This window comes from Mixophyes fleayi, chromosome 8 (genome assembly GCF_038048845.1).
Source record: "Mixophyes fleayi isolate aMixFle1 chromosome 8, aMixFle1.hap1, whole genome shotgun sequence".
Classification (NCBI taxonomy): domain Eukaryota; kingdom Metazoa; phylum Chordata; class Amphibia; order Anura; family Limnodynastidae; genus Mixophyes; species Mixophyes fleayi.
In genome coordinates this window covers 1,452,967-1,472,907 of record NC_134409.1, presented here as the reverse complement: position 1 = coordinate 1,472,907, position 19,941 = coordinate 1,452,967, and the positions used below count along the sequence as shown (strand labels likewise).

General features: G+C 43.9%; 1 protein-coding gene across 5 annotated transcripts in view; it reads left to right on the top strand.

Moving 5' to 3' along the window:
* The window catches only part of MAST2 (microtubule associated serine/threonine kinase 2), a 162,003-nt gene that overhangs the window by 101,964 nt on the left and 40,098 nt on the right, over positions 1–19,941 (top strand). For 4 of the 5 annotated variants that reach the window (XM_075181570.1, XM_075181568.1, XM_075181567.1 and 1 more), the window contains one exon: positions 17,258–17,349. In XM_075181570.1, the coding sequence (XP_075037671.1) occupies positions 17,258–17,349 (92 nt within the window). Of the gene's footprint in view, positions 1–3,024; positions 3,476–4,216; positions 4,424–17,257; positions 17,350–19,941 lie in introns of those variants that run through there. The other variant, XM_075181569.1, reaches the window with a different exon arrangement.

Sequence of the window (19,941 nt, the reverse complement as noted above, 5' to 3'; positions counted from 1 at the left end):
GATCTCCTCCCAGGAGCACTGATGTGCCGTACGGATCTCCTCCCAGGAGCACTGACGTGCCGTGCCGTACGGATCTCCTCCCAGGAGCACTGACGTGCCGTGCCGTACGGATCTCCTCCCAGGAGCACTGACGTGCCGTGCCGTACGGATCTCCTCCCAGGAGCACTGACGTGCCGTGCCGTACGGATCTCCTCCCAGGAGCACTGACGTGCCGTGCCGTACGGATCTCCTCCCAGGAGCACTGACGTGCCGTGCCGTACGGATCTCCTCCCAGGAGCACTGACGTGCCGTGCCGTGCCGTACGGATCTCCTCCCAGGAGCACTGACGTGCCGTACGGATCTCCTCCCAGGAGCACTGACGTGCCGTGCCGTACGGATCTCCTCCCAGGAGCAACGATGTGCCGTACGGATCTCCTCCCAGGAGCACAATGGATGTATCACAGAATATTCTGCTGCTTCCCTGTAGGACCCAGCTCCACCGTCGGCTCCTTCCGGCCACAGTCACCGTGGACTGTAATACACAGATCTGTATGGATCAGTCCATCGCTGGGCTGTAAGTGTCTGTATAGGTATTGCTGTGTTAGGACCTGTATGGGAAATAAATACAGATGATAAGTCATTGGGGGACAAGCTGACGTTGTATCTCATGATGAGGCAGAGTCCGGGGTGTGGGAGGCTGCTTCTAAAAATATCTTCATTAGGACGGAGCACCTGTCTCCAGATACCAGCTCATCTCCCCCAGTCATTGTCACCGTGTGAAGCTGGGAGTATTCTACATGTTTACATATAGTAATAATACACTGATAAAGCTACATGAGAACTGTTTTATGCTTATTTGAGATCACCGCACTAACCTCCATTAGTGCTGTGATCTCTGCGTGGACGGCATTAATTGTCCTTTAAAGCCCCTACTTTGTATATAAAGACACAGGGCCTGATTCATTAAGGCACCAAGAGTCAACATATTGTGCGTTTGTTTAAAAGCACACGTACATCGGGCAATCACACGTCCGTATACAGGAGCAGATGTGAAGATACGTCTGGTGATGAATACGGGTCTAGCTGCGCTCTGATCTAACAGACATCACACTGCAGGATACGTCCATTACATATGTGGAATATAAAGTCCCAAAAGAATGCACAGAAAAAAAGCCCTTGATGTCACCAGTTAATAATATAGTAATTAATGACGTTAAAAAAAGTTTTTTTCTTCAACCCCCCCCCCCCCTACCATAAAATACATTTATCAGGATGTTATTAGTGTCTACTGTACATAAAATACATTGTTACAGCTGCTCCTGATTACAGACACATGTTCTAGCTGTATACACAGCCGTCATCACTAGTAATCAGCACTTACACCTGCCCTGTAGCTGGAGCAGGAGATACGACAGGAAATCACGTACCTGAGATGCCCAGAACTTGAATCAGACGCTGCTGCGGGCGCTTACTGTACACTGACTACGGGCATACGCCAATTCCCCTCCTCTTTTTGCTCCGAAATCGTAAATTGTAGTCTGGGTCCTTTGTGCTCAAAGATGAATTGGACTTTGCTGCATTCTCTGGAGTGTGGTCCAGTTCTAGACACGCAGAGCGGTTTTATACAGAATACGGCACATGTTGGCATCATATTCTGATTAAATCAGGCCCATAATCTCAGAACTTTCTCCTGCCCCCTTTCCTCAGATCTGTGCAGTGTTTGATGGAGTCAGAGATCATATCTATGTATCCAGGTGTTTGGCCTTTAACCTACTGCAAGTAAACTATTAGAGGTGAAGTTGTTGTTTCACAATATAAAAATATCTAAACGTGTATAAAAAGTAGTTTCACATTTGGAATTGGAAAAGAATTGTGTTTTGTGCATCAGCTCATGTTCTAACAGGAAGGTGGATGAAATCTGTCTGCACCCCCCAGCTCAACCCCTCACACGGTGCTGGGGCACCAACGTTACACACCCGCCCCTTTTATCTGTCACTTTTCCATTTCCCAAAGTCTCCGTATAAACCAGTTACAGTCAGAGATGCTGGGGAATTGCTGTATATAAGGACACAAGCAGTAACCCCGCAGATTATGCAACAACTAGAAAAGAGAGAATGCAGCAAAGTGATTTCATATAATTTCTATAATATATTTACAGTGTTGTACTTGGTAAGTAATATACCCGAACCACTGCCAGCCTCACCTCATATCTCTCTCGCTCTCGTATCTGTCACTATTTCCCTGGTTCACCTAATTGGTTGGAAGATGACATTAAAATTTTAAACGCTTAAATTCACAGTTCATTTTTTTTCTTTCTTACACATAATCTGTATTTTTACTACCTTACAAATGAATATTTAAAATATCCTTTTTAAAATATTAAATGCAAGGAAAAAGGGACAATTTTGCAGAAGCAATGGGATATTTTGATTTCTTTTTGCTTTTAATGTTTTTTCTAAACGTGCAGTACCTTATTTCTGCCATCAGATGTCACTGTTGTAATTAAGTGCATCAGTGGTGACATGGGTCTATAAAATAAAGTCCATAAAAATAAAGTGTATGGATCACAGAGCTATAGTTCCACCCTTCTGTTTGGCTGCAGCTTGTATTTCACAATCATGTATTGTTGGGGAAGAAGGTAAAATGTATCGACCTCCTAATCCACCCCAGAATGGTGGGAGCATGAGCTCCAGAAGATCACAGGGCTACCGGTGACACTACAGCCATATTCTGGCGCTACCCTGACACTCATCGTCGTCACATGACTGCAAGTTCAGAAAAGGTTTCCTAACGTCTCTAAGAGGAATTTATCTCCTGCAGTCAGAGAGCGTTGGGGTCCCACTTCCCCAGGACAGGACTGAGAGTAGGGGAGACCAGGAGGCACAGGAAGGAGGATCGAGCAGGGACTGTGTCCTATCTGAGCAGTAGCGCAGTGCAGGGGATCGTCAGCTGGCCTAGCGAGCTCAGGACAACAGATCGGAACATGTTTCCTTTCTGCCTCAGTTGCCTTTTGAACTTTTAACATGTTTCACAAACTGCACCTCAAACATAATCCACTCAGACTTATCCGGGGTGAAGTGGAATGTCGGTGTTGTGTGAGCGGAACAGCTGCACCCTGTGAGCGCTCCCGAGATCTCCCAGTTACAATGCATTGTGCCAGCCTCCCCTCCTCCACCCATCGCTGATATCCGAGGCCGGGGAAGAGATTCAGTTGGGTGTTGGTGATTCGCTGTCACCCATATCAGGAATACAGAGCTATTTATATGACTGCTGAGAGTCTCAGGTGGTCAGTACTGGTGGCAGTGACTCTGGGACACCCACACAGAGTAAGATGAGCTGTACCCGGACTGCGCAGTGATAACCTGGGGGCGATGTGTGCACAGAGCACTTACATTGGATTATAACCCGAGACACACGTCAGTTGACTGCGCTTCCACTGCGCCACCATGATGAAACGCAGGCGAGAGAGACTTGGAGCGCCAAACCTTAGACTGCAGTAAGCATTGCCACCTTGAGGGACTGTTATAGCCACAGAAGGAATGCCAGGATGAGACCGTAGGGCTAGTTTATCTGATCACAGATTGTGACGTTGTTTTGGCAGAAATTAAGTTATTATTCGTTCTTGTGGTTGGTTTGATTTTTGTTCTTGTTTTGAGATTGGCGACTGTGTTTAAAGCACAAAGTTCAGCCCATTATTCAGTGGATTATGTGCTCCTAGTATAGATAAATGTGGCTGTCACGTTGTTCCCGGAATATATGTAAAGAATCGTTGGGCTGCTGGTCTACGTCCATTATCCCAGTCACTGTAATGTGTAAGTGATACGGAGAGGACGGAGGCAGCCATCTCGGATGGTCGCAGAGGAACAGACTCCTAATAACATAAACCTTTAGGCATCAGCCACCATTTCCTTTCTGTTCAAAATGATTTATAAGTTTAACATGTGAAATAAGGTTAATTGGAGTCTGCTTTCCCTGACCTGTGAATCCTCGTTATGAAGACCCCCTCGTTAGTAGGACCCCACTACCTCAGGTACCTTCACAGCTGGGGCATAGACACTATTTTGGATTAAACTAAAATCTGTCCCATTTAAAAATACTTTAGTGGGCATTTGGAGCCAGCTTGAGTACTGTGCTACAGCTTGTATATGGTAGCGGGGAGTATGGTACAGTGGTGTCTGAACGTTTACCATTCTGTCGTCTAGTCCTCTAATAATGAATGTTTATGGTACCCTGTCAGAATCTTCTGCCCTCTGCACTCCCATGGCCGTGGAAACGATGGCCAACACCGCACGCTCTCCCCGTCATCCGCTCCAAACCTCCAGTACCTCAAAATGCCCTACAGCGCAGACTGCGCGCTGGACTCATCTCCGCTGGCCTCCTTAATCAGCCCACAGCCACACAGCAACCCAGGGAGTCCATGCTACAATGGTTCCTTACAGTGGAGGTAAGGAACACACTAATGTTTTCACTGTCAACCCCTAATCGTCATTATTCTTATTATACCGTTGTATTTTACTGATGGTCGTTCTGAGATGACAAACAAAATTAATACTGCTTAAGTGAAGGACACAATTGTGTAAATGAGGTGTACCAAGTGTATTGAAAGCATGTCATTCCACACAGAGGGGTTCTTATGGCAGCCTAGTAAACCTGGTGACTGCTGTGTGTTTGCTCTGTAACACCGATGTATCACAGATAAGGAGATGACTACGTGGACGTCCGATGGGAAGATACTGGAGAGGAGTTTCCATCACCCCTCACAAAACACCAATTGTAGGACTTGGTCGGCGACTAATAACTATAGACATACAGCACTCGTTAACCCTGATATATAAGAATTGGGAGTATCTGTATAGAAGTGTCTTATTTTCCCAGCCTGTGTATCCAGGAATATTCTGCCCGTCCCATGGGGATTGGGGTCTGGGGTATCTGTTGCACACATGTGACTTACACACTTATTGTTGTGCTGTGCATGGTGACGGTACGCTCGGTTCTGTTGATTTGCCGGAGAGGTCTAATAGTGTGATCTCAGTACTGACAGTGATCTCTCCCCGTGTACAGATGTGTCTGGTGCGGAGCGCTCTGATGAGCTATCGGGGGTTGTCAGGTTGTGTTTCTGTTGACGTTGTGTTTATGTGGTTGTCACGGCTGCCACATTCACTAACAGATGATTTACGGTCACTCAGGACTCTGAGAGTGAGGCAGTTACTGCGCCTATTCCTGGCCCCGAGCGCTGGAACAATATAAGATGGACATAAATAATAATATTGTGAGGAAATCCAAGGGCTCGGTGACGTGTCTAATGGAGCAGCTCCTTACATGACATCCCTGGAATGACTTTCTGGAAGTTATAGGATCTGTCTTCAGCTGCTGCGGGTACTCCCAGCTCTGAGCATTATTCTACCATTAGCAGAGATCACAGTGCTGTCAGTAATGCATGTGTTCTACCATTCCCACAGATGGCCACTAGGGCACTGTTCCATGCAGTTTATGAGGATCTAGGTTTGTACCTTGAGATAAAATGCAGCTCTCAGTAATATACATAGAAACCCAGTGTATTGTCTTCCTGAATGTTCCTAGTAAGAAGAGGGGAAAAATGTATTATCATTTAAACCCCTTCCCTCCAATAGGATGTTTAGCCTGAAAACCTGCCCCCTCCCCCTCCCTGTGTCCCAGCTGTCACACCCCATGTAGTTAATGCATTTTTTTTTATCCCCAGATTTTCTTTGCTGTTTACCCAGTGATCCCAGTTATTGTTGTATCACTGCCCAATGTCTGTATTATCTGTGTTCAGCGACCCCGGAGCTCTGACTGTAACTTGTGTTCTGGTTTCCTTGTTGTACTACGGTGCTGTACGACACTGCGCCACTCTATAAATATTATTACTATTCCCACACTGACTGGGTGAGCGACTTGTAAAGACGGATTCACATGAAAACATCTAAAGACGTAATCAGACGTACCCTCTTTGTTGGGGTGAGGGCCGCCCTCTGCACTCCAGAAATAAATGGCTAATATGGGTTTAATAACTGCAGAAATACCAGTTAATTAATGGGATTGTATTTAGGAATTCAGCCAATGACCGTCGCCTCTCCTCCACTAAGATCACCACATCCCACTCCCAAATACAACATTTCTCCCGGGCTGCTCCCTCGTTCTATCTGACTGTCCTCTAGTTTGTGCACCTTTAAACGGGTACTTATAACTCACCTGTTCTTTAAAAGCCTATCAGCCATCCACCTAACCATCTCTCTATTGCTTGATCTCCTCACCTCTCTCTTCCCCCGTCCCTCATACGGACTCCTCTTGCCATAGACCCCTCCACTGTCGCCCCTTATGTGCCTGCTGTCTGTTTGCCCTCCCTGTAAGATGTAAGTTCTTACAAGCAGAGCTTCTCTTCCCTCGCTGTCTCTCTACCTATTCTTCTGCTCCAGCTACACTGTACCATGCTTGAGCTATTGGAGTCTTGGTATTACTTGTTTATTGTTCTGAACCGTTATACACCCTGTATGGTCTATGATTTGTACTCTGTACGGCGCTGCGGAAATCTTGTGGCACCTTATAAATAAAGGATAATAATGAATAGGACATGGAAAATGTATATATGTATATGTATAGTATCCTCTATTAGCCATTGATATGTGTCGTATCTACCAGAAGGAGCCCAAATATATCTAACTTCCGTTGTGTAGGCTGTGAAATAAAGATGTTTGGCATAAATCTGATACTGGGTCCAGTTCCTGAGGACTCGGGGACCACTGATCAATAATCAGATTACTGACCTGTTGTAAATAACTTGGTCACCTGATCTGTTACTGATGCAAAACGACCATGAAATTTAGGACAGAATCAGATTGGCTTCAAGTGAAGCTTTAATTTCCTTTCATATGAGTTGTGTTTCATTTCCATTAATCTGTGTTATTAATAAATTACCATGAACCTCAAATAGGATATTTAAATAGTCTACATTGTATGATAATAAGATCTTATCGTCAGTCTGTCCTCTGAGCGGCCTGCGCGGGATCTTCTGTGTAATATTAATGTCAGCGGCACATAATACCTGGGCAATAAGAGTGTCAGCTGTGTGACTGTAATGCGTTTCCTTCCTCTCCCCACCGTGTCCTTGTAAGGAGCTGTCCGTTACATATGGAGCTCCCAGCATAGGACATAAACGACAAGTGGGATCTGTTTGTATAAGTAGGAATCACATAGATCTCCCTGTAACCTATTATTAGAGAACCTTTATTCTCTATTCCACCATTCATCATTTGCAGTGTGACAGTCTTTATATTTTCCCAGTTCTCAGTTTGTGCGTTTAATCCATAATACACAGAATTACAGTCACTTATGTGCCAATACAAAATTATTTGCAGCATAAAACTGAGTGTTATATAGAACGCGATTTATACTTTTGTGACATTGAGGGAAGGTCGTGGTGTTTTCCTGATAAGATATAGCGGGATCCAATGAGCAGTAATGTTTGTGCTTCCAGCCTCTCCCGAGTATTTTATTTGTGGTACCTGGCTGGAGAGACGGAGTGGAAAGGCCGGAATAATGGAATGGACTCCTCATCCTCACGTCCCCCAAGTCCGTTATCTAGATTTGGGGAGGAGGTTGTGCAGTCTGTGCAATCTGGACGTCTGTGCAATCTGGACGTCTGTGCAATCTGGACGTCTGTGCAATCTGGACGTCTGTGCAATCTGGACGTCTGTGCAATCTCGGCATGAAACTGCTCCGTACTGAAAGTTTGTTAGAAGGTTCCTCATAGCTGCGGACTTGGGGCTCCCGGTGAATTCCTCTTACACGCTGTATATTTTCCAGCATTGTACTCTGTGAGCTGTGGTCACATAACAATCTAACGTTGTAGTTACAGTTTTGTTTAGATAGCAAAATATATTTGGGAAGTAGAAAAGTATTTTTGTGAACTTGCTGTGCGTTGAAAGAACATGTGTATATATTATAACGATAAAATGCTGGTTCAGAACTAGTGTTTGTGGGACACAGATCTGGGTGTTGTTATTTGGATACAGTGTGATCGGCGCGGTGCACTTGAATCTATAAGAAGGCATCGCAGGGTTACCGCATCTTATTAAGTGTTAGCGAGGCTTTAATTACAGTGTGACAATGTAACATCTCATCCTGCGGCTCTGGGTGACACCCCTACTTACTGTACTGGGGCAGAGGGAGGGGGGTTACATGAAATCGATCCCAGCAGCGGAGGAGGGATGATCCTGCCTCCTTGTCTCATATTAATGGAGCAGTTTGTAAGGTCCTCGGGGAGAAGACTTTGGCTACATCACAGGGAACGCTCCCTGTTCTCTGATCCTTGACGTGTGCTGTATTGTGCCAGTCATGTGGGTTGTCCTGGATCATGTCTGACGCTTTCTGGACAGTTTTATCCAATTTCTCTCTCCCGGAGACCAAGATGCTGAGACGATCTAAGAGGTAAAGGACTCTTTCTATCTCCTGTAATGCTGCAATGATAGTTTATTATGTGTGTTCTCCATTAGTTGTATTTGTAATTATCCATATCATCGTTTAGATGGTAAGCTCCTAAAGACAGCCGTCTCCATCTTTGTGATGTCAGTAGTTTTACTGTAACCTGGGATTACCGGGCTCACCTGGGCGGCTGTGTACATCAGTCAGACAGGCAGGTGGTGTCTTGTCTGTATATTACCCAGAGAGCCACTGTACCCCCTGCCAGCATCTATAGCTTATCACCGCCACATTAATGCTGGCACTAACATGTTATGAAGGTTTAGTAATTCTCATTGAGAAATCAGCATTTCCTCTGTTTCCCGGGGATTCCATCTCTGGAGCTTTTACTGTGTCCTGATGTCCCCTCTCTGGATTTTCTATATAATATATCTGCTGATTCCAGAGCTGGTCTGATAATGATGATATTACATTGTACACTATAGTATGGGATCCACAGACCACAAAACACTTACAAATACAAAGTGTTATTACCTGGAATATACTTGTAGAATATGATTGTGGCTTCCATACAGGTCTGTCCAGGAACGGGGGATCCATACAATGATTATTCTCAGTGCGGCTTGCGCCATATAACCGCAATATGAGGTGTGAATGAGCCCCTTACTGTCACAGTACATTCAGCACCCACTGCGGGTTAATAAACGTCTCTCTCTCTCACTGCTGTTTCTTCTTGATGTGGAGACAGTAATTTTATAGCAGGAAGGTGAGAGTTGTATGTGTGCTGAGACAGTGCCTACAATGTGACCACACTAATCATGACTCGCACCCTCCTGCTCTGCACTAATCATGACTCGCACCCTCCTGCTCTGCACTAATTATGACTCGCACCCTCTTACACTGTTTGCTTCCTGGAGCTGTTCTGTGATTTACACACTGGTCTCTTGTGGTCTCTAGAGAGTTATTTATGCTCGGACAATATTATGTCCATTGTACATTTTCAGTGGGGTCCTGATATTTAGAGACCCCCTGCAGAACAGCTGGAGAATACAGTTACTGTTTCATTCAGTGTCATAAATGTCTCTTCCAGCCCTAACTGTGATGTTTAATGTGTTTTGCCTTCTGGTCTCGGAATCGCATCATTGTGTCTTTTTATCGCCATCTTTCAGATGCTGTAATCTGATATTACGTAGTCGCTAGAATAACAGCGCTGGGAGTTGCTGGTGGTTTGTATCCTGATTTAGCTTTGTTTTTGTAGTAGCTCCACTTATACCAAACACACAGTATTTAGTAGTCTGTGACATTAATGTGATGAGGTTTCTACCTTGTAACATCTTCCAGCTGTTTATTTCCTTAATGAGAAAAGGAAACGGGAACTGGGGTTATAGGGAAAGAAGATACCGCTTAGAAATCCACTGTAATTATCTGAGGAACGGCTCAGATCTTGTTTGTGACATTTCCCTGTATTAATAATTGAAGAGGTTTCGGCTTAAGGATGAAGCAGCTGCGCTCGGTCCTGTGAATGAGCTTTAATCACATTCCGGCTGACCACATCGCACCACTAATGGCTCATCAGAGAGAGCGAGCACACGGGGTCAGGGATGGGAAACAAGGTGAAACTCAGCACTTAAACCTGTAATATTACAATTACTCTTAATCATATAAATTATAAGAGAACTGCGTGGTATAAACATTCCCTGCACACTGCTCCCCCAAATCTGCGCTAGTGGCCCCTGACATCCGTCATACGCCCTCGGTGAGGTCAGTGAGCTCCCTCCTGTTCTCGCTGTGGGCAGTGGATGGAGGAACCAGTGCTCAGCACACAGACAAATCCTCCTCTTTGTATAATATCTGCCAGACACGGATAGTTTCAGCTTCCTCCTCCATGTACACAGAATATCCCATCTCATTGCTGTATAATAGTTTTTGAGACGTGGTATCTAACATTTCCTGCGCTCCAAGTGCGACATATTCCCACAGCTGTATTGCAGAACTCACAGCGATCAGCAGTTGCATTGGATGGTGTATGGGGCTCTGTCCTAGGTCTGGTTGGTTGTAGAGCAGCACAAATACCTGGGGGGTGGTCAGACGGGTCACGTACCGGGGTCTTTACTTGCTGCAACCTGTGTGTTTTATTTTTACTTGAAAGCCCCTTTAATGAGCCCGGGGGTGACGTGTGCCAGAGATTCCAGCTCCTTTCTGGTGAAATAATCACTGGAAGCAGATGCTTGTTGGCTCTTATCTTTTTCAGGAACTAATTATAGCTCTTGCCTGTTTTGTGTAACGCCTTCCGCATTCACATCCATCCCCAAATGACTGTAATTAAAGCCGCAACTTTCAGATGTGGATGACCGCGCCGCGCAGCTGCGGCTTTTGTGCGCAAATTCCAGACTGAAGATATTGTCAGACGAGAAATGTCTTTGAGTGTTTGTGTCGTCCTCAATGAGTCTCGTGTTAATGAAAATAACATTCTTTCATGAAATTATGTAAATGGGAAAGCGATAGAAAGGCTGCGGGTATAATGCAGCGCTCACCAGTGCCGCCATCTGCTGGATATATAAACCTACACTTCTGGAGGGGTGATAAGAAGCCGAATTGTTGTTACCAACAATCTCATTTCAGTCTGTCACCAGCTTCAATCTATCTTTCCAAAGCAAGACCAGGGCAAGTGGGGATGTTGTCTATAGTAACCAATCGGATCCTAGCTGTTATTTTTTGGAATGTACTAAATAAATAACTAGAATCTGATTGGTTGCTATAGGCAACATCTCCACTTTTTCAAACCCGCCGTTTAGTAAATATATCCCCTGAAGTGTGTCCCAAATTCTTCTGTACCTCTTGCTTGCGTAGCATTAGCCCAGACCAGACACTGATGGCGGCTCCTTCTGGTCCCCAAGTCTCTGAATGCGCCAGATATCATCTTTATACGCTTCCGGAGTATTTCTGGGTCTGTCTCCTCCCCCTCATTTGCATAAGATGTTGCTGGCACTAGAGGAGGCTGTAAGTGCTTATTATGGAACAAATGTCTGGTGAAATCATAGTTTGATGAACTATTAAATATAAAATGAACATTTACTTATCGCCAGTTTCATAGAACAACAAACGCCCGGCACAAGTGACACTGACGTGGCTTAGTGGACGTTATACAAACTTTTTATCTGGCTGTTGGGACTTTACCTGCTCTACGCAACATTTCCTTGACACCTCTAACTGTATTTAAGAATTTAGGCTACAGTGAGGGACATAAAGGGGACAATCTTGTGAAAAGCGGGACGATGATGATGACGACATGCAAGACCCTTCCATATTCCATTATTATCACCTACGTCCACATTAACAACACTGACACCTGCTGGCTGTCCGTGAGATTTCCCCAAAACACTAATATTACAGCAATAATGTAATCAAACTGTGCAGTCTGGTTACACTAATTACAAGTATTAATATGCCCTCTACAGTACTGAAATATCAGAATAAATATATGTAAGTCTGTGTACCCAATTTAGCATATTAAAAAGTAACATATTCCTGTAAATTTGTGATTTATTGTATTTTAGGGTGATTTTTCCTTTTTTAAAGAACAATAAAATAATTGTGTTTAAATGTCACCGGCGGCCCTGGGATGATGTTACATATCCTCCTTGTCAGTAAGTCTACATAATCCTGTTGCTGGAAGGATTCTTCTCTTATTGCAGAGTCCAGATTGTTCTCACAGAAGGAATATTACAGATGGGACATGAAAGGTTTGAGTGCTCTCTAAGTGATATTGGTTTTATCCCCAGCGGATGCAATTCAATCATTGGAAAGCGCCTACTAATGTCTAATGTGTGGATTACATATATACTGCACTGTCTAATGTATGGATTACACATATATATATATATATATATATATATATATATATATATATATATATATATATATATATATATATATATACTGGACTGTCTAATGTCTAATGTGTAGACTCCATATATACTGGACTGTCCAATGTATGGATTACATATATATATATATATATATATATATATATATATATATATATATATATATATATATATATATATATATATATATATACTGGACCGTCTAATGTGTAGATTACCTATATACTGCACTGTTTAATGTATGGATTACATATATATATATATATATATATATATATATATATATATATATATATATATATATATATATATATATATATATATATATATACTGGACCGTCTAATGTGTAGACTCCATATATGGTGGACTGTCTAGTGTGTAGATTACCTATATACTGGACTGTCTAGTGTGTAGATTACCTATATACTGGACTGTCTAGAGTGTAGATTACATATATACTGGACTGTCTAGTGTGTAGGTTACATATGTACTGGACTGTCTAGTGTGTAGGTTACATATGTACTGGACTGTCTAGTGTGTAGGTTACATATGTACTGGACTGTCTAGAGTGTAGATTACATATATACTGGACTGTCTAGTGTGTAGGTTACATATGTACTGGACTGTCTAGTGTGTAGATTACATATGTACTGGACTGTCTAGTGTGTAGGTTACATATGTACTGGACTGTCTAGTGTGTAGGTTACATATGTACTGGACTGTCTAGTGTGTAGGTTACATATGTACTGGACTGTCTAGTGTGTAGGTTACATATGTACTGGACTGTCTAGTGTGTAGGTTACATATGGACTGGACTGTCTAGTGTGTAGGTTACATATGTACTGGACTGTCTAGTGTGTAGGTTACATATGTACTGGACTGTCTAGTGTGTAGGTTACATATGTACTGGACTGTCTAGTGTGTAGGTTACATATGTACTGGACTGTCTAGTGTGTAGACTCCATATATGGTGGACTGTCTAGTGTGTAGGTTACATATGTACTGGACTGTCTAGAGTGTAGATTACATATGTACTGGACTGTCTAGTGTGTAGGTTACATATGTACTGGACTGTCTAGTGTGTAGGTTACATATGTACTGGACTGTCTAGTGTGTAGGTTACATATGTACTGGACTGTCTAGTGTGTAGGTTACATATGTACTGGACTGTCTAGTGTGTAGGTTACATATGTACTGGACTGTCTAGTGTGTAGGTTACATATGTACTGGACTGTCTAGTGTGTAGGTTACATATGTACTGGACTGTCTAGTGTGTAGGTTACATATGTACTGGACTGTCTAGTGTGTAGACTCCATATATGGTGGACTGTCTAGTGTGTAGGTTACATATGTACTGGACTGTCTAGAGTGTAGATTACATATGTACTGGACTGTCTAGTGTGTAGGTTACATATGTACTGGACTGTCTAGTGTGTAGGTTACATATGTACTGGACTGTCTAGTGTGTAGGTTACATATGTACTGGACTGTCTAGTGTGTAGGTTACATATGTACTGGACTGTCTAGAGTGTAGGTTACATATGTACTGGACTGTCTAGTGTGTAGACTCCATATATGGTGGACTGTCTAGTGTGTAGGTTACATATGTACTGGACTGTCTAGAGTGTAGATTACATATGTACTGGACTGTCTAGTGTGTAGGTTACATATGTACTGGACTGTCTAGTGTGTAGGTTACATATGTACTGGACTGTCTAGTGTGTAGGTTACATATGTACTGGACTGTCTAGTGTGTAGATTACATATGTACTGGACTGTCTAGTGTGTAGGTTACATATGTACTGGACTGTCTAGTGTGTAGGTTACATATGTACTGGACTGTCTAGTGTGTAGGTTACATATGTACTGGACTGTCTAGTGTGTAGGTTACATATGTACTGGACTGTCTAGTGTGTAGGTTACATATATACTGGACTGTCTAGTGTGTAGATTACATATGTACTGGACTGTCTAGTGTGTAGGTTACATATGTACTGGACTGTCTAGTGTGTAGGTTACATATGTACTGGACTGTCTAGTGTGTAGGTTACATATGTACTGGACTGTCTAGTGTGTAGGTTACATATGTACTGGACTGTCTAGTGTGTAGGTTACATATATACTGGACTGTCTAGTGTGTAGGTTACATATGTACTGGACTGTCTAGTGTGTAGATTACATATGTACTGGACTGTCTAGTGTGTAGGTTACATATGTACTGGACTGTCTAGTGTGTAGGTTACATATGTACTGGACTGTCTAGTGTGTAGGTTACATATGTACTGGACTGTCTAGTGTGTAGGTTACATATGTACTGGACTGTCTAGAGTGTAGGTTACATATGTACTGGACTGTCTAGTGTGTAGGTTACATATGTACTGGACTGTCTAGTGTGTAGACTCCATATATGGTGGACTGTCTAGTGTGTAGGTTACATATGTACTGGACTGTCTAGTGTGTAGGTTACATATGTACTGGACTGTCTAGTGTGTAGGTTACATATGTACTGGACTGTCTAGTGTGTAGGTTACATATGTACTGGACTGTCTAGTGTGTAGATTACATATGTACTGGACTGTCTAGTGTGTAGATTACCTATATACTGGACTGTCTAGAGTGTAGACTCCATATATGGTGGACTGTCTAGTGTGTAGGTTACATATGTACTGGACTGTCTAGTGTGTAGACTCCATATATACTGGACTGTCTAGAGTGTAGATTACATATGTACTGGACTGTCTAGTGTGTAGGTTACATATATACTGGACTGTCTAGAGTGTAGATTACATATATACTGGACTGTCTAGAGTGTAGGTTACATATATACTGGACTGTCTAGAGTGTAGATTACATATATACTGGACTGTCTAGTGTGTAGACTCCATATATACTGGACTGTCTAGTGTGTAGGTTACATATGTACTGGACTGTCTAGTGTGTAGGTTACATATATACTGGACTGTCTAGAGTGTAGATTACATATATACTGGACTGTCTAGAGTGTAGGTTACATATATACTGGACTGTCTAGAGTGTAGATTACACGTCTCTGTACGTGGAACGGACCTCACATCACCATGGTGTCATTGTAACATCTTCTCCTTCCTACAGCAGTAAATTTCCCACCTGAGATCATGTATTTACCTGGCTGTGATTACTGCGGCTGGTGCACACTGGAGCGTTTTCGTCCAATAATCGGGCAAATCAGCCGACATACAACTGTTCGGTCAGAAGTCTGGTTACTGTGTATAGTGACACATGGTCGAAAGTCGTTCCAAAGTGTTGATTGTCGGCTCATTTGGTTGGTTGTACTGTTTTAATATTTTCCGACCAATCACCAACCGATCATGTAGTGAGTATGCACTCGCACTCATACTCACAATCTCCATAGAGTTTACAGAGTCGGGCTCTTTTCAGCCGATGCTAGTGATGAATGTCCTGGTGAATAAATGTAGAGAGCGCTGCAGAAGGAATAATTCATTTGTTCGTTCTGAGACAGAATGTTTTGTTTTAGAGTCACAGAAGTTATCGAAATTCGTTAGGACATGTGATAGCTATAACAAGGCGGTTTTACTCAGTGTGACAATGTGACAGTAGTGAATGAATGAATATTGTGCTGTCATTCTCTGAAGACTAAAGGACCAGATGAAGAGCACAGATCTGAAGGTAAATGGTGTCAGTGTGTATGGATGAATCGTCAGACTGATCGGTCCTTCAGTCGTAGGTATAATCGTTTGAGATAACAGGGTGGTCGGAAAATTCTTCAATGTGTACCTAGACTAACTCATATAACACTGTACAATACCTCATTGTGAAGCTAATCTGTAGAACCAAAGAGGATGCAGAGTTACTGTCCGGTGTCTCCAGATCAGAAGATCAGAGGAAGATGGTCCATAGTACAGTCCCGTGGAGCGGAGGAGCCGTCTGCAGGGAAATAGAGGAGGGGGGGGGGGGTGTGTTTCCTGGTGTTACCAGCAGGAGGCCGTACGGCTAACTGGAAATGTCTGTGTGTAGCGGCACAGTTCTACCAGCCGCTTAATCACTTGATTTGTGCACTTTTAGTTTTGGCGTAAGTGTCTACTATATGTGTAATCTTCGGGCAGGGGCTTTCTTTCATTTTTTTAATAAAGGTGTGTGTGTGTGTGTGTGTGTGTGTGTGTGTGTGTGTGTGTGTGTAAGTGTGTGTGTGTGTAAGTGTGTGTGTGTGTGTAAGTGTGTGTGTGTGTAAGTGTGTGTGTGTGTGTGTAATACTATACACCTGTTTAAACTCTGATTGACGGATTTCTATATTATCCGTACTATAAGAACAGATGAAACCCTTTCAGGCAGTGATATCAGGTGATATTGTGTATTCTGTGATACAATCATCATTACAGCGGTAGTTTAGTATCATTTCGCTACTGATCACACGGAGAGTTGTTTATCATTATGTCACCTACACAGCGCTATTGGTGGCCCCAACATAAGCCGAGGAAGGTGCAGCGTTTACTGTTATTTCTAGCTGCTCTTTGCAAGTCCCTCACAGATTCCTGGTGGTCAGCGCAGGGGGGGGGGCGGCCTCACAGCGAGAATCCTGAGTCAGGGAGAGAATGCCGGCAGGAGACCTGGAAGCTGAACTTCCCCTGCTCGTCGTTCAGTCCGTGCTGTCGCCCCTGTGCCTCCGAGGCTGGCCTCCCCCCCGGTGCCCGGTGCCTCCGAGGCTGCCCCCCCCTTGTGCCTCCGAGGCTGGCCTCCCCCTCCCCCCCCACCCGGTGTCTCCGAGGCTGGCCTCCCCCTCCCCCCCCCCCCCCCCCCCGGTGTCTCCGAGGCTGGCCTCCCCCCCGGTGCCTCCAGGGCTCCAGCCCTGGGGCTGTCCCTATTGATGGTTTTGTGTAGTAATGATCTATTAACATTATAACATAGCTTTTTCATTGAACTCCTGTAATAATCATCCATTGTCTGGTTTTCTCCACAGCTGTCGTACAAGTAACCGCAAGAGCCTGATCGTAGTCTCCAGCACTTCCCCGACTCTCCCCCGGCCTCACTCTCCCCTCCATGGACACACAGGTAAAACTGGCTGATGGGGGTAATTGCTCAGCAGCTCTCAAGTGTAACCCTGAGAGAGGATTCTTATTGGTCTCTCATGCCTGGTGATTGCTGTGATCTCAGTCAGTGGTCACTTTATAAACGCCTGTGAATCCTTTGCAGGGTGTTTATATCATGTCACTAGCAGAAAATCACCCAGTGTCCAAAACATGCGTAGCCTGGGTTAGGGGCGTAGTTACCAGCTGCCAATGGGAAGAGACAGAGTCCTAGCTGGTGCCAATAGGAAGAGAGCCTTTGTTGGTAGCAGCTAATGGGAAGCGCTGACATTGTCTCAGACATCCATTGAAAATTACAGTAAAGTTCTGGTTGTAGGTCTGACGATTATTATTACCATTTATTTATATAGCGCCACTAATTCCGCAGCGCTGTACAGAGATCTGGGGCTTACAGTCTAAATTCCCTAATATACAGACACACACACACACACACACACACACACACAGACTAGGGTCAATTTGTTAGCAGCCATTTAACCTACCAGTATGTTTTTGGAGTGTGGGAGGAAACCGGAGCACCTGGAGGAAACCCACGCAAACACGGAGAGAACATACAAACTCCACACAGATAAATAAGGCCATGGTCGGTAATTTAGCTCATGACCCCAGTACTGTGAGGCAGAAGTGCTAACCACTGAGCCACCGTGCTGCCCTAATTCTGTATTGTGTACTGTGTCCTGAGGTACACCCATATCTGTGACTGACGTTCTGTATGTGGGGACGTCGCTGCCTTCTCTGTATTGAGGAATGAAGGTTTATGTAATGGATCAATCACGTCGTCCATATTATCCTATAATGTAGAAGAGAGAGATTTTTTTTTTCTTGGTCTCGGCGCAGCCTGTAACAGTCTGCAGAGGAACGACGGAGCGCGGTGTTTGGGTGCCGCAATCTGTGAAAGCAAAGTCTAAAATCCCACCTGTGGCCCCTCAAATGTGGCAAAGAATTGTGTCCTGGCTCCGAGCAGATACATCTTTGTTATATAGAGGGATACTTTGAATATACTGTGAGGACTCCTGTATAACATATCCCCTTATAAACACGTATCTGTTCCTCCTGCTCATTGTTGTGGCCCCTTAGATCTGTTTCCAGTGCGATAACGGCTGATATTCAGCTCCCATAGTGCAGCTTATTTCTGCACATACATTTCCTGATCTCCATATAATAACCTCTCAGTTACCTCATTACAGAATGCAGCTAATTTTACTGTCCTATTTCTGATAAGTCTTAATGTGAAAATCTTCTTAATACATAAATCTTCCAGCGCATCATCTACAGACAATCCCCTGTCTATGGCACATGGAGATATACTGCTGACTCCTTAATACCAGACAATTACCCTGGTAGCTCTTAAATAGCGGAATGTGAAATGGATCACAAGCCGCCATCAGGGCTGCGCTATCTCAGATATATAATATATAAACTGTACTTACTCCCCCCCTCGCAGAGGAAGCGTCACTTTGTATCGGAGGTGGATTATGAAAGTGGGTTTCTGGGAATAAATCACTTGAGATGTTGGATGATAATTCTGGAGTCTCATCCACAGAGATTACGCTCCAGGTAAATGGAGCAATGATGAAAGGGTTTCACAATGTAAATCAATCACTATTACTTTCCTGTAAAGCTGAGATTATGTCCTATGGATTACTGGAGAGCTGTAAATCCGGGAGATGCCGGTTACGGATGACTCTGTGTCAGACTTGGTGATAATAACGTACTGTGGGTCACTGTGTCATCTACCAAATCCCATTCATTCGTCGTACAGCGTGTTCTGTATCCCATGTTAAATGTGAGTGGGGAGAAACATGTAACAGGAATTCCTCACGTGTTCTTATGGACTCCCCTAATATTGTTCTGGATATCACAGATCGCGGCATTTAATGTTTTACTCACCAGCGTAAGACGAGGTGTCTGCAGGGAAATGTAGGTGATCTGCACAGGTAGGATGGAACATGTGCTGAGCAAACCGCTAGATGATAGAAGATAAATAACACTGTCGTATGTGGGGTTTATTTTTATTGTATGTTGTTGTTCTTAATCATTCACATCAGTCCCTGCACCAATGGAGCTTACAATCTATTTTCCCTGCCACACACACGCACACGTTTTGTCAGCAGCCAGTAAGCCTGCCAGTATGTTTTTGGAGTATAAGAGGAAACCCACCAAACACGGGGAGAACATAGAGACCCCACACAGGGCCTGGTCGGAATGGAAAGGGGGGATCTGCCTACAAGCAGCAGATAACTCTTCAGCCTCCAACCCGCTGGCAGTTATTACATGTATTGTGTAACAGTGATAGAACGCATGCAAATGGCTCTAAAAACAAACCCTATTCTTCTTTATGACCCCAGGCCCATCCACATTTTACATCGCTTGGGAGCGGTGCGTTGTCATGTGGGCGTCATTCACTGGTGCTTACAGCAAGTCACTCATTGGTGGAACGCCGTGAACGTAATGTCAGACGTGTGAGACCTTACACACACTAACTCCATTCACAAGTTCAAGCCTGAATACATATATAAACGCACACGTGTAGTATGTGTGAATAGAGTAATGCAGG